Source organism: Lacerta agilis, chromosome 6 (assembly GCF_009819535.1).
Source record: "Lacerta agilis isolate rLacAgi1 chromosome 6, rLacAgi1.pri, whole genome shotgun sequence".
Classification (NCBI taxonomy): Eukaryota; Metazoa; Chordata; class Lepidosauria; order Squamata; family Lacertidae; genus Lacerta; species Lacerta agilis.
The window spans coordinates 53,493,959-53,517,889 of NC_046317.1; the positions used below are offsets into that span (position 1 = coordinate 53,493,959).

The window sequence follows — 23,931 nt, forward strand, 5'->3', positions numbered from 1 at the left end:
GAGTGGTGGCATGATCTATTTATCTCTCACTTGAACTACTGCAATGTGCTCTATGTGGGGCTAACTTTGAAGGTGACCTGGAAAACTACAACTAATCCAGAATGCGGCAGCTAGACTGGTGACTGGGAGCAGCTGCCAAGACCACATACCACCGGTCTTGAAAGACCTACATTGGCTCCCAGTACATTTCCCGAGCACAATTCAAAGTGTTGGTGCTGACCTTTAAAGCCCTAAACGGCCCTCGGTCCAGTATACTTGAAGGAGTGTTTCTACCCCATTGTTCTGCCCCGGACACTGAGGTCCAGCGCAAGGGGCCTTCTGGCAGTACCCTCACTGCGAGAGGCCAAGTTACAGTGAACCAGGCAGAGGGCCTTCTCAGTAGTGGCACCCACCCTGTGGAACACACTCCCACCAGATGTCAAAGATGAAAAAACACTACCAGACTTTTAGAAGACATCTGAAGGCAGCCCTGTTTAGGGAAGCTTTTAATGTTTGACGGACTACTGTATTTTAATATTCTGTTGGAAGCTGCCCAGAGTCAGATGGTGGGGTTATAAATAAATTATTATATTATTATTATTAGTATTATTATTATTATTATTATTGATAAACTATTGCATCTCCTAGTCATGCCTTCATTCCCTCCGGCTGTGAACTGAACCACAATTACCTTTCGACAGGGTTCATGCACTTGGCAATCTGGAGCAAAAATGCAGGTTGAGACCCTAGCAAGAAGCATCCTCTTATTGTCTGCAGCTCACCAAGTTGCTAATGATGCCTCAGCATTCCCACTGGTGGCAGCGGAAGCTTTAACTCCCTCTTTCTGAAGCTTTGCCACCCTGGGTCTGAACGTCCTTTTCTGTTGCAGTCAAATCTGGCTTGTGAGTAAGAGGTGAAGTTGCTCTGGGCCTCTCCGGCACGGCAAAGCAGTCAGGCATGAAAATGACTGAAAGGGGAAGGAGATTAATATCCCCTCAGGGCTGGAAGCTTCAGCCATTTGTTCCCTGGCGCTGTGAACCTCCACTGCTCCCCCCCCCCCCCCCCGCCGCCGCCTGCAAGCTCTTTATGAAGCTTGTAGTGGAGCTTCTTTTGAAAGTGCTGCAGGGCAAGGTCAGGTGGTCTCTGAAAGCACTGGAAGGTATAGTAATAAGGAGCTAAAGTGGAGGCTTTGATGAGGAGTTGGAGCAGGAAAAAGCAGCAGCCAGATTACTGAGAAGGCGAGTTGGAAGCGTGGTGCTAGGAAGAAAGGCCTAGCTGAGCGAAAAACAATATCAAGGCTCCTTAGGATCTGGCTGCTCCCAGAAGGGCAAACCAACCTCAGTCTGCCCTCAGCCAATACCTCCTCAGAACACAAGAAGAGCCCACTAGATCAGGTCAATGGCCCATGGTTTTATTTCTTTATCTTATTTTATTACATAGATATCCATATTTTTCTCCAAGGAGCTCAGTGTGGTGTACGTGGCTCCCTCACTCTCCGTTTTATCCCTACAACAGCCCTGTGAGGTAGGTGAGCTGAGAAGCAGCTACTAGCTCAAGGCACCCAGTCAGCTTTGCCTCCATTCCCGAAAAGGGAGTCTGTGAAGGGAACCCAGTGTGAGGGTTTCACTGCAAACCTGAATTCTAGATCCATGGGGAACCAGGGTCTTGGTGGTGTTTCCTCAGTGGTGGAAGGAAAGCACTCAGTTTACGTTAAAAAGCTGGCTCCTTTTTTCCTCTACACGGTACTGAAAGCAGGTTCTAGACCATGCTCTGATGTCAGGTTTTGAAAGGTTCTGCCCATCACCATCCTACTGGAGTCTCTTACAACATACTCAGTGAGGCAAGATCATTTTCATTTTATGGATGCAAAATTAATGCCCAGGTAGACCAACATGCCAAAGGGCATGGCAAAGAGTCTGTGTCAGAACAAGGAATGGTACTCATCTGGTGCTGGCTTTCTTATGGTGCTCCTGCTCTTGTTGCTCCCCACCTGACACTCAGGCACAGGATGCAGACTGCAGCCTTGGTGGGCATAATATCCACCCTGGCTCTGACTCTGGCTGTTCCACTGAAGGAAGATGGAAAGAAGAGGGAGAAGCACAGATCTGCCACTTATGACAGTCTGGATTTAGGCAACTATGACCTCAACCTGGACAACTATGGAGAGGTCATCGATCTTAGTAACTATGAAGAGAACTACGATTACGGGGACCTGGCATCAAAGGTACTATAGAATTGCCACTGAAATGTGACGTCTGTTATTCAGCAGATAGTTTGTCCTGCTCAGAATCGCAGCTTTAAGTGCCTCCCAATAATTTAGCTGTCCCCAATATTCATACTCTGCCTTTCTAATAACCCACTAACTCTTGCCAGATGTCGAAACAAAATAAAAAAAAAGTCTTTCCAGTAGCACCTTTGAGACCAATGAAAGCTCCTACCAATAACAAACTTAGTTGATTTCAAAGGTGCTACTGGAAAGATTTTTTTATTATTTAGTTTCGACTGCGGCAGACCAACACGGCTACCTACCTGTAACTAGATCTTGCCAGATGGTTGTGTATATAGTGTATACATGCAAACTGGTGTACTCCGCTTGCAGAATTTGGATTACCCTAGGGCCAAATCACAATTCTGAGTGTACAGTGTGTCCACACTTATATGTAGACATAGTCACCCTGTGCAGAGGCATCAGCTTCTCAGGTTTTACCACCTTACCCCAGGAGCTCAACTGTCAGCAGCAATTTCAATTAGCTGTGCACATCTCTTCCACTGTCTACCCAGTCAGAAATTGTTTCCTTTCCCCACATTTACATTGCAAGCTGCAATAGATTGTACTCTCTATAAATCCTTCACCAACACTATTGTCGGGGCAGTTCATAGGCAGCCATAAATATGTTAAAGGAGACTGAAGTCTTAAAGAGCAACTGCATGCCACTGCAATAGGAGTGGGGAGATCCAGATCAGGACCATAGCGTGCTAGGAGGGGAACCTTCTCATCCCCTGCCATCGCTCCAACAAAAATGACACCAAAGGGAGATTCCCTCCAATTGCAGCCAAGAGGGGTATTCGGAGACTGCAGGAGAAGAGAGTTAAGACCTCAAATTCTCCACATGCCACTGTTCTGTTCCGGATCACCCTCTCCCCCTCTCATAGCCACCACATTTACTAGTTAAAGCAACATTTTAATGTAACTTATGATTTAGCCCTCAGAACCAAACTAAATGAGATGCCGTTTCTGCAATTAATTGAATGATTCAATTTTTTCATATAAAAGGTACCCAATCCAGATTGAGGCCCCTGCATATGCAGGTAGGAGGTTTTAACCCTTTCTCCATCAGTGCAACCTTGGTCTGGACCCCCCTCCCCCCCACAACTGCTATTTGCATGGGAAAGAAAAATGTGCAGTCGTGCAAATAGCAGACATAAATCTTGGTCAGAACTGCAGCAGGTGATAAAACATTAAAGCCTCCCTCTCTGCCTACCCAATGCTTCCAGGGTCCGGATCCAAATCAAGACCCCCTGCATCCCTACATAAAGAAATGTATTGTGATAATCAACTGGTCTCTAGTATGGTGAACTGTAATTTCCACAGGAAGGGTGACATTTCCTTTCCGCTGCTGGGAACATTAAGACTATGTAACATTACCCCAGCAAGGGACACCTGAAGTGTTTGTGTGCAGAAGAAAAACAACATTATGTATGAATCACCCTTAGAAGACCAACCTGGAAACTTCTGCCCTACATATGACTCAGTTTCGCCCTCTGTAAAATGGACTCTGAGCATCATAACTAATGCAATCACAAGGCCCTTGCTTTACTTACAGATTGAGGTTGGCACCCTGCCTCCTCCTACCAGGAGCTTGGCGGGGCCTCTGAGCACAACAACTGGGGCAACTGAAATTCCACAAAAGAGCCCACCAACATCCACGGCTGCCAGGCCTCAGGGACCAGGCCTGTTTGGGTCCATAACAGATCAGGGTGAGTAAAACACCAACACTCAAAACCATTAGTCTTTCTGCATGAAACAAAAACTAAGGATAAGAGTGGCATATGCTGCGCAGGAAATTTCAGTGTGAAGCAGCTGGTGAAATATTGCCCCAGTTGTACTGCTGGGGTCTCTTGAGGAATGTGAAGCATCTGTGTTTCTTCATATCCGTACAGGATGGGTTCCTCAATAGTTGCAATTCATAATTGTTTGGAGTGCCATGTTAGGCTTAAGGCATCACACAATACCTGAATGCCCAAGGAAGGGATGTTTTGTCACATCTGGGAATGAATGGCTCCTTTATTCTTTTGGGTTCTCGCTGTGGTGATAGCTTCCTTGTCTTTAGCTCAAAGGGGAGAAGTGATAGTTAAATAAGAAACAGTCTAAAAGCAACAGATCACTAAATATTAAAAGCTTATTGAAGTTGAACATCTAGAAATAAATAAATCACTAAACACCTGATCAGCTTTGCCTGCAAAGCCCTAAACAATCTGCATATATTCGGCAGCATCTCCTTCAGACTCGCTGTTTAACATCTACACGAAAACATCGAGTTGGGTTATCGGGAGTTTTGGAGTACAGCTCTACTTCTTCTTTACATCTGCAGGTGTGGCAGTAGATGGGATGGACCATTGTCTTGGTCCATAGTCTTGGCAGTAGATGGGATGGACCTCAGTGATTAACTAGATGAGAACCAACAAACTGGAGCTCTATCCAGATAAGGCTGAGGCACTGTTCTTGGGTGGTTCCTCAGACTGGATGGTTTCCTTCCTCTTGATGGGGTTACATTCCCTCTGAAGGAGTGGGAACTCAGCTTGGGGGTCCTTCTGGATCCTTTGCTGTCACTTGAGACTCAGGTGGCCTTAGTGGCATGGAACACATTCTATCAGCTTGGGCTGGTGGCTCAGCTGTGCCCCTATCTAGACAGGGATAGCCTAACTTCTGTTAACTATGCTTTGGTAACCTTTAGGTTAGACCACTACAACACATTATACATAGGGCCTCTGAAGACAGTTCAGAAATTTCAGCTGGTGCAGAATCCAGTAGCCAGGTTGCTCACCAGGGCAAAACTGTTTGAGCATATTACACCAATTCTGGCCCAACTGTACTGGCTGCCAATTAGTTTCTGGACCCAATTCAAAGTGGTGGTTTTGACCTATGAAGCCTTAAATGGCTCAGGACCTCATTACTTCAAGGACCGCCTCTTCCCATAGGAATCTACCTGGACCTTGAGGCCATCCTCTGAGGTCCTTCTTCATGTGCTTCCTCCATGAGAGGTCTGGAGGAGGCACACAAATGGACACAAGAGTGGACCTTTTCTGTGGTGGCTCCCCATTTGTGAAATGCTCTCCCCAGGGACCCAGGTGGCGCTGTGGGTTAAACCACAGAGTCTAGGGCTTGCTGATCAGAAGGTCAGCGGTTCGAATCCCTGCCACAGGATGAGCTCCCGTTGCTCAGTCCCAGCTCCTGCCCACCTAGCAGTTCGAAAGCACGTCAAAGTGCAAGTAGATAAATAGGGGCCGCTCCAGCGGGAAGGTCAACGGCGTTTCCGTGCGCTGCTTGGTTCGCCAGAAGCGGTTTGTCATGCTGGCCACATGACCCAGAAGCTGTCTGCGGAGAAACGGCGGCTCCCTCGGCTATAGAGCGAGATGAGCGCTGCAACCCCAGAGTCGGACACAACTGCACCTGATGGTCAGGGGTCCCTTTACCTTTACCTTACTCCCCAGGGAGGCTCACCTGGCTCCTGGCTCCTTCATAACATAACTGTAGGTGCTAGGCGAAAACTTTTCTCTATAACCAAGTCTTTGGCTGATTAATATTCTGTGGGCCTTTTTAATGTGTTTGTGGGACTATTGATTAGTTTTGTTTTATTGTGTTTTTATTATGTCTTTTGTGTTCTCATTTTGTATTTTTCTGTTGTGAACCTCCCTGTGATCTTCAGATGAAGGGTGCTATACCAATTTAATGAATAATATATGATTGTAATAAGCATCTTTCTTCCACCATAAAACAAAAAATTCTGTTGAAGTAAAGCCTGCTTTTTTCTTTTTTCTTTTAAAGGGAATGGTGCTGCTAGTGTTGTATTTATCTCTGCTGCCAGTTTTTATATCTTGCCTGGTTTATTTTTGTATTCCTTTGTTGTCCTTATGTTGTTTTTTTCAAACTGCATGCCAGTTTTGAGTATTTTAATTGATGGGAAAAGCAGCTCCCATTTCTTTTGATAAACAAACACACACTGCTGAACATTTAAAAGAGGCGCCTGGTTCTTTTCACCTCATCCCCTCTCTGCCCTATGCCCATCCATCTGACAGATGGAAAGAAAGCAAAATTTGCTCTGCTTGTACATTCAAAAAGCAAGCAAGCTTGGGCTCCTTGTTTGAGACAGGAGAGAAGCTTGATAAAGGAGCTGCTCAGAAACAAACAGAAATGCCAGCAAAGCACCAACACTTTAATGAGCAGCGACGCAGCGACAATCGGACAGAGTAGCAATTAGATTAGTGACAATTAAAATCCTGTAGCGAGGGATAAATATCTTTATTCATTTTCTGCCACTCTGAACTGGGACAAATTAAGTAGTAGGCTGAGCGAAATTGTTGGCTTTCTGCTTTGAACTCCTCCACTAATAGATTTGGAGTCTGTTTAGTCCTCTGAATAGAAGTTTTTTTTTTTTTTTAAATACTCAAGCAGTTTTAATTGGTGCCTGGAATCTTGTCACTTTGACTCTGCAATGGGCTGTTGGTTCCAGACGTAGCAGCAGCAATGATTTCTCAGTGCAAAAATAACTCCCATTTCCTTTCGGTTGGGTTTCTCTGAATATGAAAGGCCAAACAAAATTCCTGGGGTAACACCATAAGGTTAATAAGGCAACGTTGCACCCTTTGTATTGGACTTGGCCCCAGGCTGATTCATTGCTAAGCAGCTATTTGGACTAGTGGTTTGTGATTCGTCTCTTTAATTGGAATTGACTCATTTGTTCCTCTTTTTTTGCCTTTTAAAAGAATTTAGCACTCACTTGTGAACAGAGCCAATTTGACACCCCACATTTTCCATAACAGGTCGTCCTCTCACCTGATAGCAAAATGAGAGTGGCAATTCCTTCTATCCCATGCCCACAGTTTTCAGAAAATATTTGAGTCTAGGAGAAATAGCAGATCTATCATTTATCTCTTACATTTCAATCTTACCCTTTCCTCGGGGAGCTCAATGCAAAATATAAGGTTCTGCCCCCTGTATTATCCCCACAACCTGTGAGGCAGCCTAGGTTGAGTGAGTGTGACTGAGCAAGGTTACCTGGTGAGGTGCATAGCAGAACCATGTATGCCAGCTTGAGCTCCTTTGGGAAAAGGTGGGGTATAAATATATACCAGTATACCTGAAGGAGCATCTCCAGCCCCATTTTTCAGCTCAGACACTGAGGTCCAGCTCCAAGAGCCTTCTGGCAGTTCCCTCACTGAGAAGTGAGGTTACAGGGAACCAGGCAGAGGGCCTTCTCAGTGGTGGCACCCACCCTGTGAAATGCCCTCCCATCAGATGTCAAGCAAATGAACAGCTATCTGACTTCATTGAACACATCTGAAGGCAGCCCTGTCTCGGGAAGTTTTCAATGTTTGATGTTTTGCTGTGTTTTTATTATGTTGGAAGCCACTCAGAGTGGCTGAGGCAACCTAGTCAAATGGCAGCGGGGGGGGGGTGTTGCAAGTAATAAGTTGTTGTTGCTGTTGTTTGTTGTAATAATACAAATATACATTTTGTTTGTTTTATTGCTATGGCTGGTGGATGATGCAAATAAAGATTCATCATTCATTCATTCATTCAATATACATATAATAAAATGAATGTCCAGTTCACTATGTTACGGCTTTCAAAAGAGACAAATGTTTAACAAGATTTTTCAGGTCACGGGTAGTCATGGACATACTGGAGAATTCCCAGGATCGGTTTAGCAAACAAAAGAACACAGTAAAATGCAACATCATTTCAATTAAAAAGTAATACCAGAAACAATGCATGATGGGAAAGTATGATGTGTAAATAGAAAAATGGAAAATGCATTTTTTAAAGTAATACCAAAATGTGAGCACTTAAAGAATGGATGTGTCCTTTAGCTCTAATCCTTAAAAATTAAATTTGTCTTGTTCCTTAAAGCAGGGATAGGGAAGTTGTGGCCTTCCAGATGTTGTTGAATTCCAGCTCCCTCTGAGCCCTTGCCATTATGGCCAATGCTTAGGAATGGTGGAAACAGTAGCTCAACCACTAGCAGCCCAAATGGCAAGGCAGAGCTACAGAGCCAGCCTCTTGACAATGGTGTTGTTCAGCTTACCTGGGCAGTGCTGGGGTGAGGCAGGGTGGCCAGGATGTGGATACCCCAGCTAGAGCTCCCAATTTCCTCTGCTGGTGTGTTTGTGCAGCCACAATCACACCACTACCGTGGCCCATCCCAGTGTAATCCAGGTTAAGCTGTAGCAATGCTGGTGTCAGGAGAGCAGCTTTGTGGCTTTGTCCCACCACATAGATCATTACTGGGTTCAGCAACAATTTCTCCATCTCTGTAGGGCCATTCCTAAACTCTTTCACTGCATCAGGCCCACATTAACTAGCACTCTCTACTCTGTCTCTAGGTCTTCCCACCTGTTTGGTCTGTGTGTGCATCAGCACCTCTGTGTACTGTGATGACTCTGATCTAGAACACATCCCACCTCTGCCCTTGGAGACCACATATTTCTATGCCCGCTTCAACCACATCAGCAAGATTCAGGCCAGTGACTTCACCGGACTTGGTATGCTATGCTCCTTAGGGCTTCTGGTTGCAGTTCTCACACTTGCAAGCTGCTTCACCCCATCTAGGCAGCCTTGTCTGTTACAAGGTCACCTGTGCAACTCTCTGCTCTTCCGCTACTCTCCTGAGGGTGAGATGGGAAATGTGTTTGCCACACGTTTGTCTCAGAAGTGGATATCCGAATACCAGAGTCTGTTTTCACAATGGCTCTTATTTCATAATGCAGACTGAAAGAAGATTGGGTCCTTGCCAGATTGCAAGCCAAAAATCTGACCCAATCAGGCTCTGTTTTCATGACCACAAGGTGCATGGAAGCAGCAGTGGGAAAGGAATTTGGTTTTGGGCATGTCACCACAAATTCTGCAACGTGGTGAGACACATAGAGCCGGCACAGCATAGGCTAGATTCCTACAGGCTTTCCCTGTGGCTATCAAATGCTAAATGGATGTGTGAACAGGCTGAAAGTGTGCTGGAAAATGTGAATGGAATGAATCCGGACAGAATCTGGGTTGCAGTGAGCATGACATAATTCCTGCACTATCTGGAATGATATCCACCTTTATTATGAGCTATCACAATGGATTCTGCAGTGTGTGATAACCGCGAGTTGAGTTACTAGTCTGGGCATGTGATGAAGCAATCACACAAAGCAAATTTCACTGTTCATCTGGACATAACCTGGTTACATTCATCCCAACCTGGTGGGATTTGGGTGAACTCACCCATTGATCCCCAAGTCTATTAACAACTGGGCAACCATTTTGTGTTCTAGCCATGCATAAAGGAAATAAAGATCTGGAATAAGATTCATATTAGCACCAAACTATTCTCTCTTGCCTGATGTTAATTTGACTCCTGTTGTATATTATCTTTAGTGCACAAATTATGAATATATGCAAAAGAAAACCTCAGGACTTTTGCTTGTTCTGCAACCAGGTACCAGCATATGTAAGGCACAAAGACTTCCTCGTGTTTGTGGTTACACAGCATTAGCCCCAAATAACTGTGGCCCAAAAGATTTTTTCCCCTTAACAAATAAATATGCCAGGATCTGGAGATGGAAAAGACTGACCAATTTCTGCCAGGCACATACATTTGAGACCTTGTAATGCTCTATTCTCAGCCAGTGGAAAGCCTCAAGAGGAATGTGGTTTTCACCTTTGAAGGTTTTGAGTCAATACCAAAAGAAAAAGGCTGGCATTTTGCTAGCATCTCACACTGTTTAATACCAGGGGAAACTGGTGGAAGAGAACTTGTTCACTTCACAAAGCCTGTCAGCTGTGCAGTTCCTGGGCAGTGCGTTGAAAGCAAGTTGTTTTGTGAGACATCAGTGTCAGAACAGCTAATTTCATTTTGATTCTTTAAAAAAAAGAAGAAAAAGAGGTAATATTCAATTCTGGCACAATAGAACTTCCTCTTCCTCTCCTGCCTTTTCCAGCCCCTTGTTTGCCCCCCAAAATCAGCTTAGGAGAAATAGGGGTACTCTTGAGAGCAGATTTGTGGGGAGGAGAGGAAAAGAAGGCCTCATTGAACCAGTGGAAACTTGTTGGCACAGCACTGGATACAATCCTGTTACAATACCAGAGGGCTCAATGTTTCAGTCCACTCTCATCAAAGCCTGAGAGAAAGACAAATACAACTAAACATTTCAAAAAGAGGAAATGATCCTATTTTGGGCTGAATCTGTGTTACACTTCTGCACCAAGGAGATCCCAGATTCTCGTTGCAGCTCCCAAATGCTGAGAGAGGAGTATATCCTGCACATTTGCTTTTATCTTACATTTTGTGCATGCATTGAAGCAGCCTTTCAGTGGCATGTTTCTTTAGCTGTTTTTCTTTTCTTCAAATAGCATATATGTACTCCAGTGCTGGTGTTCATAGTAATATTGTAATTAAAACAACAGCACCAAACCGCTGGTGGCATCTGTGAAATTGACAATTTCCCCCTAACCTTGTCAGTTCACCAGAGATCAGTGCAACAAGTGCGTGTGTGAGGGGAGGGAGGTGGGCTGAACAGGTGGGTTGAACAGGCAGGTGATGCAGAAATGGGTTTGCACAGGGGCTATCATCAACCGCCAATGCGGAAGGGAATCCCAGTCTACTCTCACTCCCTTGGAAGGGATGTGTGGTCTCATTTAAAATAGGAAACACTATGCTAGTGATGCACATTAACTGATTTCCAAGTGATCACCTGTGATTCGGCTCCCCAAACTCTTTTTTTCACAGCAAAATTGAAACGAATTGACCTCACGAGCAACTTTATTTCCTGGGTGGATGAAGACGCTTTCAGGATGCTGCCTTCCTTGCAAGAGCTTGTCCTCCCTGAAAACAAATTGACTTCCCTGCCTGAGTTGCCCAGTTCCATTGTGCAGCTGGACGCCCGCTTTAATGCAATCCAGAGTGCAGGCATTCAACCGGAAGCCTTCAAGGTGAGCACCTCTCAAATGCTGCAAGGCCTAGATTAAGACCCTTCCACTATTTGCTGTTTTGGATTGTTCTCATTCCGTATTGGTAAGAGAAGGTTGTTCCAGATGGATGTTCTGCATCATTTCACAAGTGTTTGGGGTGGGGAGTGGGGACAGACAACGTGAGTGAAGCATTCACATGATCTAGGGTACAAAGTGACTGCCCCTGGTGTTGTGGACCTCTTAATGGACCTGAGCTATACGGGCTGATCAACCTCCTTGATTGCAGCTGCTTGCCCTGTCACTGAGTCACTACAGCCCTACCAGGGATTTGGGCAAATCATCGCCAGGTTTGAGCCCTCTCCTTGTGGTTTCTTGATTTGCTTTAGAACAGGAGTAAGAAATGTGGGGTCCTCCAGATGTTGTACCAACTCCTATCAGCCCCAGACAGCATAGCTGATTATTGGGGGCTGATGTCTATCAATATCTGAAGGGCATCACTTTGGTTGCTCCTGCTGTAGACATTAACCATTGGTGATGAACCCAGCAGTGGAATTCAGGAAGGTCTGGGGATGGGGGCTCCCTTCTTAATTTCTTGAGGTCTCTGCATTTAACCTTTTGTCTATGTTTTATGCAAACAAAAAAACACAATAGAAAATCAATGTTCATTTGTACTACGGTACATCCTATGTAACAGACGTTTAGCAGGCTCCAGAGCACCCAACTCTTTTTGCCATCTGTTTGTTGAGCTTGTCTCTTGGCCTGGGTGCTTAAAGGTAAGAAGGCAGTCATTTCTATTCCAACCTAGAAGAAGAAGAAGAAGAGATGGATTTGATATCCTGCTTTATCACTACCCGAAGGAGTCTCAAAGCGGCTAACATTCTCCTTTCCCTTCCTCCCTTCCTCCCCCACAACAAACACTCTGTGAGGTGAATGGGGCTGAGAGACTTCAAAGAAGTGTGACTAGCCCAAGGTCACCCAGCAGCTGTATGTGGAGAAGCGGGGACACAAACCCGGTTCCCCAGATTATGAGTCTACCACTCCTAACCACTACACCACACTGGCTCTCAACCTATATGGATTCATAAAAATTTATTCATAATTTTATTCATAAGAGTTTATTTATAAAAATCAGCATCGTTTCTTTTCTGCTGCAGTTCATTCCCAGCATCTTGCTGTTTGTCTGCTATGTTTTTTTCATAAGTTCTGTCATAATTATTGTCACTGTTATTGATTTCACACCTGCACTTGCTGATTGAGGCAGAAGTGGGGCAGTGGTTAAATCCTATTAGGTTGGCTGGGTGCTTAGAGGTTTGCTAAAAAAGCAGGATTTGAACCACACACACACACACACACACACACACACACACAAACACCCCATCAGTTGAACACAGCTCCTGAACAGGTAGATATGCAAACTGTAGCAATATCTGCTCCAATGGCTGCTTAGGATGGAATTCTCTGACATCCTTATGAGGAACCACTTTGATGTAATATGTTGGCTCCCTCCTATCATCTGTGGAGGCACGCTTCCTGTTGGGTTAGATTTTTACCCCTGCACAAACCCTTAGCTGCTTTGTCCTGGATTTCAATCTGCTAGGGGCTAGCCAAGCTGACTTCTTTTGAAAACTCACATTTCCATTGAAAATCCTGGGATGCCTCACTTGAACACGCAAGGAGGCAAAGGGCTGAGGGTCCTTCTTCTTTCTGCTTTCAGGATCTGAAGAAGCTGGAGTTCCTTCATCTGTCTGATAACAAACTGGACTATATCCCCATGCCGCTGCCTGAGAGACTGAGGTCTTTGCATCTACAGGTGAGAGAATGGCGCTGAACTCTTTAAATGAGAGAGAGAGGGGACCAACAGCCAAAGCACAAGCCTCTGAGAGGCTCTGTCGTTTGCCATTCATTTCCTTTCAGATTACTGTTAAAAAGCAAGGAGCAGTTTTAATGTGGGCTCATGCATTATCTTTGCCATTGTTTCTCTAATTGCATGTGATCTGTACCTACTGATATTCTTTCCCTGTTTTGCAATTGTGATTGAACCCTAAATGGGGTCTCTTGCCAACCTCCACAACCAACGCCATGCCCAGCAAGAGACCTGGATGCATTCAATCAGGCCCTAAGTGTTTTGAAGTCCAGGTTATAGTCCACCCTGGACTATACTGGTGAAGGCCCTTTCCAGTTAGCTATCATGCCCCCAAGCTATCATTGGTCTGCTTTGCCCATGGAATCTCAGAATTCAGAACAAGGGAAAACTCTAATAACTTTGAGCCTCTTCTTGATCTACGAGTGTTGGTGATTCCCCGCCCCCCCTCCTCCACCAGCTCCACCTGGTGATCATCTTCCCTTCTCAATTTCCTTCCCTAGAACAACAACATCCAGACCATGCACGTAGACACGTTCTGCGACAGCAGGGACCACAGCCACATCCGCCGGGCTCTGGAGGACATCCGTTTGGATGGCAACCCCATCAACCTGAGCCTCTTCCCCAGTGCTTATTTCTGCCTGCCTCGCCTGCCCACAGGCCGTCTCTACTGAAAGGAGCAGCAACCATTCACCTCCGCTGGCACCGTAAGCCTAAGGGGAACAGATTTCAAGAGACAGTGACCCTGGTATTAATTTCACTGCCAGGCAGATAGTGATGCTGCTGGACTGCTCCCTTGGACTGTCTCCTCTTCCTCCCTCTTTCAACTTCTCATTTACTTGAGTATATCTGGTGCTGGGCTGCATAAGCACCATTAATCCTTGATCTGCCAGTGCTGGGAAGAAGAATCAATGACTCTAGTGCTATTTTTAAAAAATTAAGCATTCACTCAGTACATCTTCTTCTCCTTCTCCTTTAATCCTAATGTGCAACTGTCAAGATATTTGCTAGAAAAGATTGACAGATCAATTGAGGTTCCTTTTCTGAGACTCCACCTTGCAATTTCATTCCATGAAGCATCTTTTGATTTGGCATCCTATTCTAATGCATCTTCTTCAAGATTCACAACTAGTCCAGTCCTGGATCCCTAGGTTGCTCTGTAGCTGACCTTCCGTTCTTGATTCCCCACCACCACCACCAAACTTTCCCAGCCTGACACCACCACCCGCTGCTATTGTAGTTTGAGGACTTTTTGCACTTTTGCAGATGCCCCCTCTGGGTCCTGACCTTTCGACCCTCTTTATTCTGGCAGAGTATCCGATGCATATTAATTGTGCTGCACAATAACACAGCCTTCTGTGCAAATCAGAGCCTCTCGTGGAGGATGCAGCTGGTGTGCTTCCAAGCCCATGTGCAGGCTTGGACCAACACACAGGAGAATTCATCTAAGGCTCCGATATTACAGAATCAGGACAATGTGGGATGTCTTTGCTGGTCCCAGGCACGCCATCCTCCCTTTCTGGATTTGGGCCTGAAGAACCAAGGAAAAGGGGGGGGGGGTTGCATGAAGGGTAAGTTGTAAGAAAGCACAGTTTGTAACATTGCACAACATCGTGGTTGATGGAGAGGCCCAGCTGTTAAGGTGTCGACTTTGACTTCTAATTTCCTGGTTTTGTTGAGTTTCAGTCAACTCAGGACTTAAACCAGCGTGTGTGGTGTGTGTGTGTGTGTGTGTATGTGTATACACACACACGCACGCACACACACACACACATATATATATATTCCTTTCATTTTCCTGGTTTTTGAAAAACAAATGTATTAAAATATTAGGGTCTATTAAAATTGAAAGTAGCTTTTTTGCAGCGATGGTTTTTGGAATGTAATTGTTAGTTCTCATTGTATGACTGAAGAGGGGGTGTGTGGCTGTGGGAGCAGGAGGAGTTCTGTGGTTACATGAGATGTGTGTAGTAGAGCATGTATTGAATGATTGTGTTGCGTTGCATGGTTGCAGGGCTATGTGGTTGAGGGCTGTGTGCGTGATTGCTGTGGGAGGATGATTGCAAGGGATGTGATTGTGGGTTGTGTGGAATTGTGTCTTATCAGAAGGTTGCATGGTTGCAGTGGTGGGTGGGGCTACATGGTATGTCATTGACTGGTAACTTGCAAAGTGTGTGTGGTTGTGTGATGTGTGAGAGTGTATGTGGTGCTCACAACAGTTTCTCAAGTTTCCAAAAGTGCCCTGGGCCCCCCAAAACATTGGTGCCTCCTTGTCACTATATTCCAAAACTAAAGAAATACTTATTGCACATTGAATCCATTAGGTGGCTCCCTCTTCAAACACTGTAATACTGGCAAAATTCATGCTTCAAAATTCAATTTGTACAAACACCACCTTATTTCTCTAGTAGTTGCTGCCATAGATTTTAATGTGGGAGGAAAATATTAGTAGCTTTTGAACCACTGTTGCATGCATGAACACACACTCAATCTGGATCAGGACCACAATGTGCCTAAAAGGTTAAAGCTGCCTTTAAGCCATCTCCAGCTTTTTTTTTTTTTTTTTTTAAAAACCAGCTGCTTTTAAATGTGTGATAATGGAGCAGGTTGTAATTGATTAGTGCTGAGAAGAAAACACTTGGCATGTGCTCAGATGCACTATTTGGTTGTGGCAGGCTGCAGTGGAGGGAGAGTTAAGAACTGGTCCCATTGTGCTCAAGCAAAGTGATCAGGTCCATTGGCTCCTCTTCTCCCTGAACTGTTTCTATTCCAGCTGGATTGCTGCAGGACTTGCAAGAATGGGTGCCTGAGTCTGCTTCTTTTCTGACTCCTTTTACCCATTTTGTTGCGTCTTAATAGACTGAAAGCTTCTTAGCTTGTTTTTAATTATGTTATCAACGTTGCTATGGGAGGTTTTAATATGTTCTGGAGTCTTCTAATTAATGGTATACGTGTGCAATCGTTTGATTAAAATAAAATACAAACTAAAGTGAAATTAATTTTCTAAATACTTCTGATTGATTTCTGTTAACCTAATGAAAGTTAAAGGTTAAATGGGGGGGAGGGGTAGCCAGGCCCATGCAAAGCAGGGGAAGGGGGGACATTGTATACACTTGCCCTGGACCTCAGAGGGCTAAGCTGGGGGGGGGGGCACCAGAGACTGGCTGCTTTTTTGTTTGAGTTTATAATTTTATTCTAACAAGACTCCCGCTCCGGGCCTCAGACAAGTTCTGCATGGGGTTGGTTTTAACACTAAGTAAATGGTCCCATCAGTGCAAGGATTTCTGCCTGGCCAATGGATAACTCCCCCCTTCCCCCCATAAATTTGTTTTCGAGGTTCCTAGCCCTAGGAACAAATTTGGGGCAGTAGGGCACACACAGGTGGAGGCAATCCTTGTGCTGATGGGACAGTTGAGGTGAGATCCCAAAATAATAAGTAGGTAGGCTGGGTCTACTCTTTAAAATAAAAAGGTGGTTCAATCCCTCAATTTCAAACCTGCATTGCAAAGTTTGCACTGCTATGAAACAGAATAAAAGTGGAAGCTCCAACACAATCTGAATGGTTTAAGTCAGAGGATCTGAGATATAGCATCCTGCACCAGAAGCTACATTAAAATCCAGCCTGATGGATCTGTGGAGAAGTCATCTATTTCTTTAAAATTATGTATTAGAAGAATAAATTCAAACAGCTCTTACTGTCAGGAAGTTCTTCCTAATCAAAGATCACATTTGCCCATATGTTTGTGTGTGTTTTTGTGAATTCTTCCTTAAGATCTTCTTAAAGTTGAATAAATACATGGAAAGTCTGTTTCAGACAGACAGAAGCCTGAAGAAACATCAAGAAGCATTTGATTCAGCACCAACCTTCTGCTAAATTCAATTAGATGGAAATGATGTGGAGGAGATATAGTCCCTTTGCTTAAATGCACAGTCTCTAGGAAGGGAGGGAACATTTCACCCTGTTTTTCTTCTCCTGCAGTGATTCTGCACAACCAAAACCTCACACTTCTCTGCCCTGAAAGCCCACAAGATCTGTTGGGTTTCTATGCAATTCTCATGCACAAAACACTGTTTAGTGTCCACAGCAGAGTGATAAGTAAGAAGTGTGCATGGCTGTGTCATAATGCACATAGGAGGTGGGTCAGCAGCGATTATCTAAATCCATTTTATGTGAAGCAGCTGAACCTCATTAGTGGAATCTCCATTTAACAGTCCTGTTGTTTGGGCTGGAGAGGAGAGAGAGGTTAAGGATGCTGTAGGAGGAGGGGAGATAGATAGATAGATAGATAGATAGATAGATAGATAGATAGATAGAAACATTAGGGGGGATTTAGAAGAACTGGCATGTATTCTGTTACTGGCATGGATTTACAGGGTGAGGGGTATCAGATCTTGCCTTAAATCCTCAACTCCTCACTTTAAATTTCTTTCTACTCTCGCCTAGAAAAAAAGCAATAGGTAAAGGTAAAGGTACCCCTGACCATTAGGTCCAGTCACGGACGACTCTGGGGTTGCATGCTCATCTCGGCGTTTGTCCGCAGACAACTTCCGAGTCATGTGGCCAGCATGCCTAAGCAGCTTCTGGTGAAACCAGAGCTGCACACAGAAATGCTGTTTACCTTCCCACTGGAGTGGTACCTATTTATCTACTTGCACTTTGACGTGCTTTCCAACTGCTAGGTTGGCAGGAGCTGGGACCGAGCAATGGGAGCTCACCCCATCACGGGGATTCGAACCGCCAACCTTCTGATCAGCAAGCCCTAGGCTCTGTGGTTTAGACCACAGCGCCACCAGCGAGCAGCAAATTCCCCAAGATTTTTTGTTTAATCTCCAGTGAAATAATTTTAAACACATATTTCAGCACCATTCTTTGGACAGCAACAACCATCACTGTTGTTAAAAAGGTTTTATGGGGTGCCCCCACCCCACTGCAATATTTGGGCCTACAAAGAGATGGAAAGTATTGCTCGAACAATGCAAGTTAGAATGGAGTGCCTTTAAGAGAATCAATATGCACTTTTCTTCCTTCAGCCACTAGGTGGGGCAACAGAATGTTGTCAAAATACCCACCTCTGTAAACTGCTTTCTTAATCTCTGCTGCTAAGGGTTTTTATCTCCCTTCTGCTGCTGTTTTAATATTTAAACTGATTATCTAAATCAATGGGAATCGTGAGCTCCTGCCCTTCAGTTAACAGCATCGTCTATATCCTACTGGCTGGTTGCTGGGAAACACACAGTTTGAATGGAACTTGTGCTAAAGGAAAAATAAGAGGATGGAGGGGGGGGGTGGCCCTCCAAAGAAACCTAAAGCAAAATTGCTACGAAGAAGCATTTCTGAAACCGTGGAGTTTCTCTCTTATTGGGAAAACCGTTTCTGTTGGGTGTTGGTGAAGCCTCCAGACTGTCACTCTCTTGTGGGAGGGATTCACCAATTAAAGTGAAGTCTCTGTTATCCTAGTGAAATATATCACTTTTTAAAATGGACTTTTTAGGGTTGGGAAAGTGACAGGGAAATGCACTGATTCTGAACAGTGCAGGATGAACAAATGATGAGCCAGGTGATAAACCCCACAATTTGTTCCCTATTCCTAATAGCGATCCACTGGCCTTCAAAGTTTGCCCTTTCTAGAGGGGGAGCAGCAAGGCAGCAGGAGGTTGGCATGGTTCAGATATACTGGACACCTGTGCAGAGCCTGTACATACAAGGAAGTACTTGTGTGCCGGATTTTCTCTGCAGACAACCACAGAATCCATTCCTGCAGTTGTTGCAGGAATGGAGAAATTTTGGCTGCTGGACTACAACTCCCATCATTCACTGGCCATGGTGCCTGGGGTTGGTGGAAGCTGGAGTCCTATGCTATCCAGAGCGTTACAGCTTCCCCTGTCCCTAACTTTACAGTCTGTTGCTTAAAGGGCTCTGTTTATGGAGCAACATTAGGAGAACTGAAACTCTAGAGCTTGGCCTAGTTTCTGGTGAGGGTGTGGCCCGGCTGAGCTGGTGCAGATATGTGCTTGGATATAGGAAAGAATCCAGGAACGAGCAAGCAGCAGGTGATGAGAAGGAAAGGAATTGGCCTTGAGCAAATGCAAGGGAACAGTAGCCATTTGCTGACTTGCCATGAGAGCAATTAGTCTACCAAATGGCCTCTCCCATGGGAAGGGAGAGAGGATGACTCATGTGAGAAATTGCAAATTGAACTGGACAGAGCTCTGAGAACGAGACTTGGGGGAGCAATGCGGCATCAGCAAGGGGTGGGTGGGCACACTGTGTATTTGCATGGGGGAAGGAAGGACTTGCAAGGAAGAACACACATGGACACCCACGTCTCTCTGTGTATATGCATGCGCGCACACACATGCACACACATACATATCTGCATGTATTCCTGCACTCAAAAGCAACGGACACAGAGTGTAGACGAAGCAAACGACGCCCATGCACAGATCTATATATACAAAGGGTGGTTTCTACATGGGTCTGGCTCTTTCTCCTGCTTTAATGGCTGACTTCCAAAGCAAAGATTCGGAAATATTTTCTGGGTGGCGGGGAAGGGACAGTATGATATAGCAGGGAGAAACGCATTCTAGCATCACTTATTATAGCCTTGTGGGTATTGCAGGAGGTGGGTGTGGATTTAAGGAGTTGAGAGGCATCTTTGCTGTGTTTCAGCCATGTCTGATCATTCCAGGATTTACCTTTGATTATCACGGCGCATGTTCTTAAAATACCCTTTCTTGCTGTTTAATATTGAATGTATCAAGGCCTGATATGATCTCTGCCTACCTACAGTGAACACACCTTGCCCAGCATTGCAAATGGCACCCCTGACCAGGTGCCAGAGGATGGTGCTGGTGATGCTGAAAGCTGGTGCTGCTGGTGCTAAGCAGAAAGCATCCATTCCAAGAAAACCTGCACCCCAATACATCACAGCAGCTTTCCCTGACAAATGTCTGCACAAACACAGCCCCTCTGCGAATACCAAAGAGAAAACAACCTCTGGCTCCTGGGTAGATCCACAGCGTCTTCTTTGCTTTGTCCAGTGTCGTTGCTCTTCTTTCTCCTTGAACAGCCGTGCCGCCTTCCTCCTTCCTGTGAGCTTCCTCCCCACCCCCCTTGCACTTCTGCGTATGCAGCGAGCACAGAGGCAGATGCGTAGAGGACACGGGTTCTGCCTCGCTCACTCTTTCCATCCCAGGTGCTCTCTGTGCCCATAAACCATCCCTCCTCCTCTCACATTCCATGCAACTCTCCTCTCCCTCGCTTTCTCTCAAGGTCACCTTGTGTGCCTGGGCTGGATTTTCATGTATCGATTGCTTGGCTCGCACAGCCACCATCGCAGTGAGCTTCCAGGGTCACGCCAGCTTGGCAGCCTGCTGCTCTCACAGAGAGATAATGACATTCACCATTCATGTGCCCCACACCGCCTGCCACACTGCCTTCTCCCTCCCCTCCAAATATCAGAAAGCCCACAACATTGGGGGAGCCAGGGAGGAGCACCATTAATTTATTTTGGCTCCCCAATCAGTCGACTTTTCTCTCCTGCACCCCTCCACCCATTTATTTTGCTTACTGTATAGCCTGAAGAAGAATTTCTGGAAAGCTTGAACACACTTTGTAACATTTTGGTTTGCCCAATGGGTGTGGATTGTTTTAATATAGCCTTCCCCAAGGGCTGTGGCTCAGTAGTAAAACTGCTTTGCAGGCAGAAGGTCCCAGTTTCGATCCCTGGGATCTCCAAGTAAAGCTGGGAAAAGATCCATCTCTGAAATTCTGGAAAGCTGCTGCCAGTCAGAATCCTGAGTGAGGTGGACCAATGATCTGACTCAGTAGAAGGCAGTTTCCTATGACAGTGGATGGGTGTCCCATACTGCACACAGATGGCTGGCAGCTTTCCAAAGCTTTGGCAGACCTCAAGATTTCTATTTCTAACTCTGTGCCCTCCAGGGTGTTTTAGATCCCAACAACTCCCATCAGCCCCAGACATCATGGCCAATTGCCAAGGCTTGATAGGTACCAGGCTGGAGAAGTTTGCTTTAATGGGTAGCAGAGCACGAGTCACCAATGGGATGCTGTAGCCAAAAGGGTTGCTGCCATTTTTGGCTTCTGTTGCATAAAGACAATTCACTCATCCAACCAGCTTGCGTCTTTTTAAAACCCTACACCTGGAGAAAATGGAGCATGGAGATGAGGCTGGGGGGCGGCGAGACATCTACCTGCTCTCTGCCAAAAGGAGACATCTGAAAGCACAGCAGTCAATAATCAGCCCCATCCACTCCTTTCTCTCCGAGTTTGAGCCTGGGTGATACCAGATAGAAATACTGACCAAATGAAAATCAGGAGGAAAGCTCTGCAGACTATAAGATGCTTTTAAATCAAACACTGTGGCTGAGAAAGTCCAGGGCTGCCCATCTATCTCCCTGCTTGGTGGTGAGTTGAATAAAGCACCATTAACAACTTTATTTACAGCCTTGACTGGCTGGTGGCTTATGGCAGCTGTTTATATTTATGTGCCAATGTGTGGAGTGTTATTACTGGTGTCGATTGTGCAAAGAGTGTCTCACGTGCAAAGCAATGTAAGTACCTGTGTATGTAAACTGAACAGGGTTTTGGTTTACCTCTGAAGAAAGTGATGCTTTAATCTAATTATGTGTGTTCATATTCAGGGCATTTAATGCACGAGGCTTAAACTGATTCTTGCTTCAGTCACTTTCTAGTGCAAATGTAAAGAACAGAATTGGCCAGAAGGTTCATTTGCATTAGAAATGTCTCTCATCACTTCACCTTCAACAATGATTTTAAAATGAATAATGCAAGAAGGGGCTCAGAAGTGATTTAAGCCTCACTTACGAAAAATGCTCGTTTTACATTTAAAGTTGAATTTATCAAATTTGCGTTTCTGAAACAATATAGAACAAAATGCAGCCATCCCTCAACATTTGCACTTTTCCTGATTTTGCAATTATCCAACCAATGCATGTTAGATAAAAGCATACATAAAAAGGAATTATCCATGAAAATAGCACACAAAAATGCATTGTATTTGGAAAAAAATTGCATGCAGAAATGCGCGCATTATTAGAAGAAATTAATGCTAAAATTCTGAAGAAATTTTCATGGGGATTTAAAAAAGAAAAATCCACAAAGTGCTGCAGAAATGTGGAGAAAACGAACTTGAGAAACTAAGAGAGCTGAAATTGACAGAACATTCCACCCCTAACTCAAAATTCTTCAGAATTAGAGCAACCATCTTGATTGAGCCTCCTTTATTCTGTGATAGTTTGAAACCTTGAGGGTGTTCAGCTATTGTAAAACTCTGTGCAGAAGAATGAGACTTGTTTTACCAGTGCATGTGTCTAACACAGGTGAATGGACAAATCATGGCAACCCTTGACATGATGTGTCCCCAAGGATGCAGTCAAGAGGGATACAGCGTGCAATCTAATACATCCATAATTTCCCATAGTGAGGGAAGCAGCTGCAAACACACAGAGAGAGGAGGGAGGGAGGGAGGGAGGGAGGGAGAGAGGGAGAGAGTGAGAGTGAGAGAGAGAGAGAGAGAGAGAGAGAGGAGAGAGAGAGAGAGATCTGCAAGGATCTTCTAGGTTACTTTGCATAGTTGTTCTGCAAAACTCATAGTGGCAAGAAGGAGCACCACATGGAAGTGGTTTTTGGTCCTGTGGACATTGCATTCTAAAGGCCAAATTACATGTTAATACTTGAGCGTCCAAAACAATTTTCTTTAGGTAAACATAATGTGTGTGTGTCCAGGGGTGTATGCCTGATTGGTTGAGGAATGTAGGGGGTGGGGTCTATACATTTATCTCCTGTGCGATTGGCCCCAATCCATTGCACAGGCTGGAGAGGATAGAGAGAAAAATTTGCAGAATCAGTTTGGCCCACAAACTTCTTAAAGTATTTGCATGCATTACCTTAATTTACAGAAACAGTGTTGGCATAGCATTGATAGTGTCAGATCAGGCCTGGTGAGACATGAGTTCAGGACGCTGTTCACCCATGACACTCACAAGGGCCCATCTCAATCTCTATGTGTTCGACTGCCATTTTCCCCTTGTTAATTGGTTCAATAGATACTACAGCACCGCCTAGTACAGAAAACCACTGTATACTGTATGTGCTCTCCAAACATGCTCCGCTCTTATCTGTGGGCACAGTTTTGCTGCATGTGGGTTGGCAGTCCTCCTCCAAACACAAGGAAGGAGTGCCTGAGTTAACTTCCTTCACAGGGTACTAAAGGTAGCACCCTATTGCACTGAGTGATGTTGGAATGAAAACCATGGAGAGGGAGACCCCTTGTGTCAGAGAGCAGGGACTTTACAGTTTGCCAGGAAATGAGCTGACATGACCTCCGCAGTGTATAGTGGAAGGTTCTGCTTTTATTTATGTAACGGAATTTGTATATCACTTTGTTGTAAATAAAACCTCTAAGTTCTTTACAAAAAATATATATATAATACAGTATATGTTAGATTCTTCCAAGATAAAAACAATTTTTTTAAAAAAAAAATCAAAATATAGATAAAAAACCAACAGATTGAAAAAATACATATTAGAAGCCAGAAGTGTGCATTAAACATATGTCAGCTTCACATATCTGAATAGGCTTGCTTAAACAGAAAAGCTTTTAGCAGGTACCAAAAAGAGCACAGCAAAAGCCTGGGAGTTCAAGAGTGTAGGAGCTACCACCCTGAAAGACCAATCCCTTACAAGCAAGGAACAACTTTATGTGTCACCCTGTAAAAGTGCCAGGTCCGCAGATCAAAGTGGTCAAGTTAAAGTGTAAGCTGATCCTCCAAGTAAACATGACAAATATATGAAAGATTGACCCCTCGTGTTTGGTTACTTATAATATACAAGTGTCAGGCTTCAGAGGATCCAACCCCCTACAGTAGGTTGCCAGGA

The 23,931-nt window shown here is 44.8% G+C and overlaps 1 protein-coding gene across 1 annotated transcript; it reads left to right on the top strand.

Moving 5' to 3' along the window:
- Positions 1–1,975: 1,975 nt before the first annotated feature.
- On the top strand, positions 1,976–13,835 carry OPTC (opticin). Its single transcript, XM_033152724.1, has 6 exons — positions 1,976–2,203; positions 3,804–3,957; positions 8,584–8,742; positions 10,968–11,170; positions 12,864–12,959; positions 13,514–13,835. Exons 1-6 carry the CDS (start codon positions 1,988–1,990, stop codon positions 13,682–13,684), a joined length of 999 nt encoding a protein of 332 aa, XP_033008615.1. The 5' UTR covers positions 1,976–1,987; the 3' UTR covers positions 13,685–13,835.
- Positions 13,836–23,931: the final 10,096 nt, after the last annotated feature.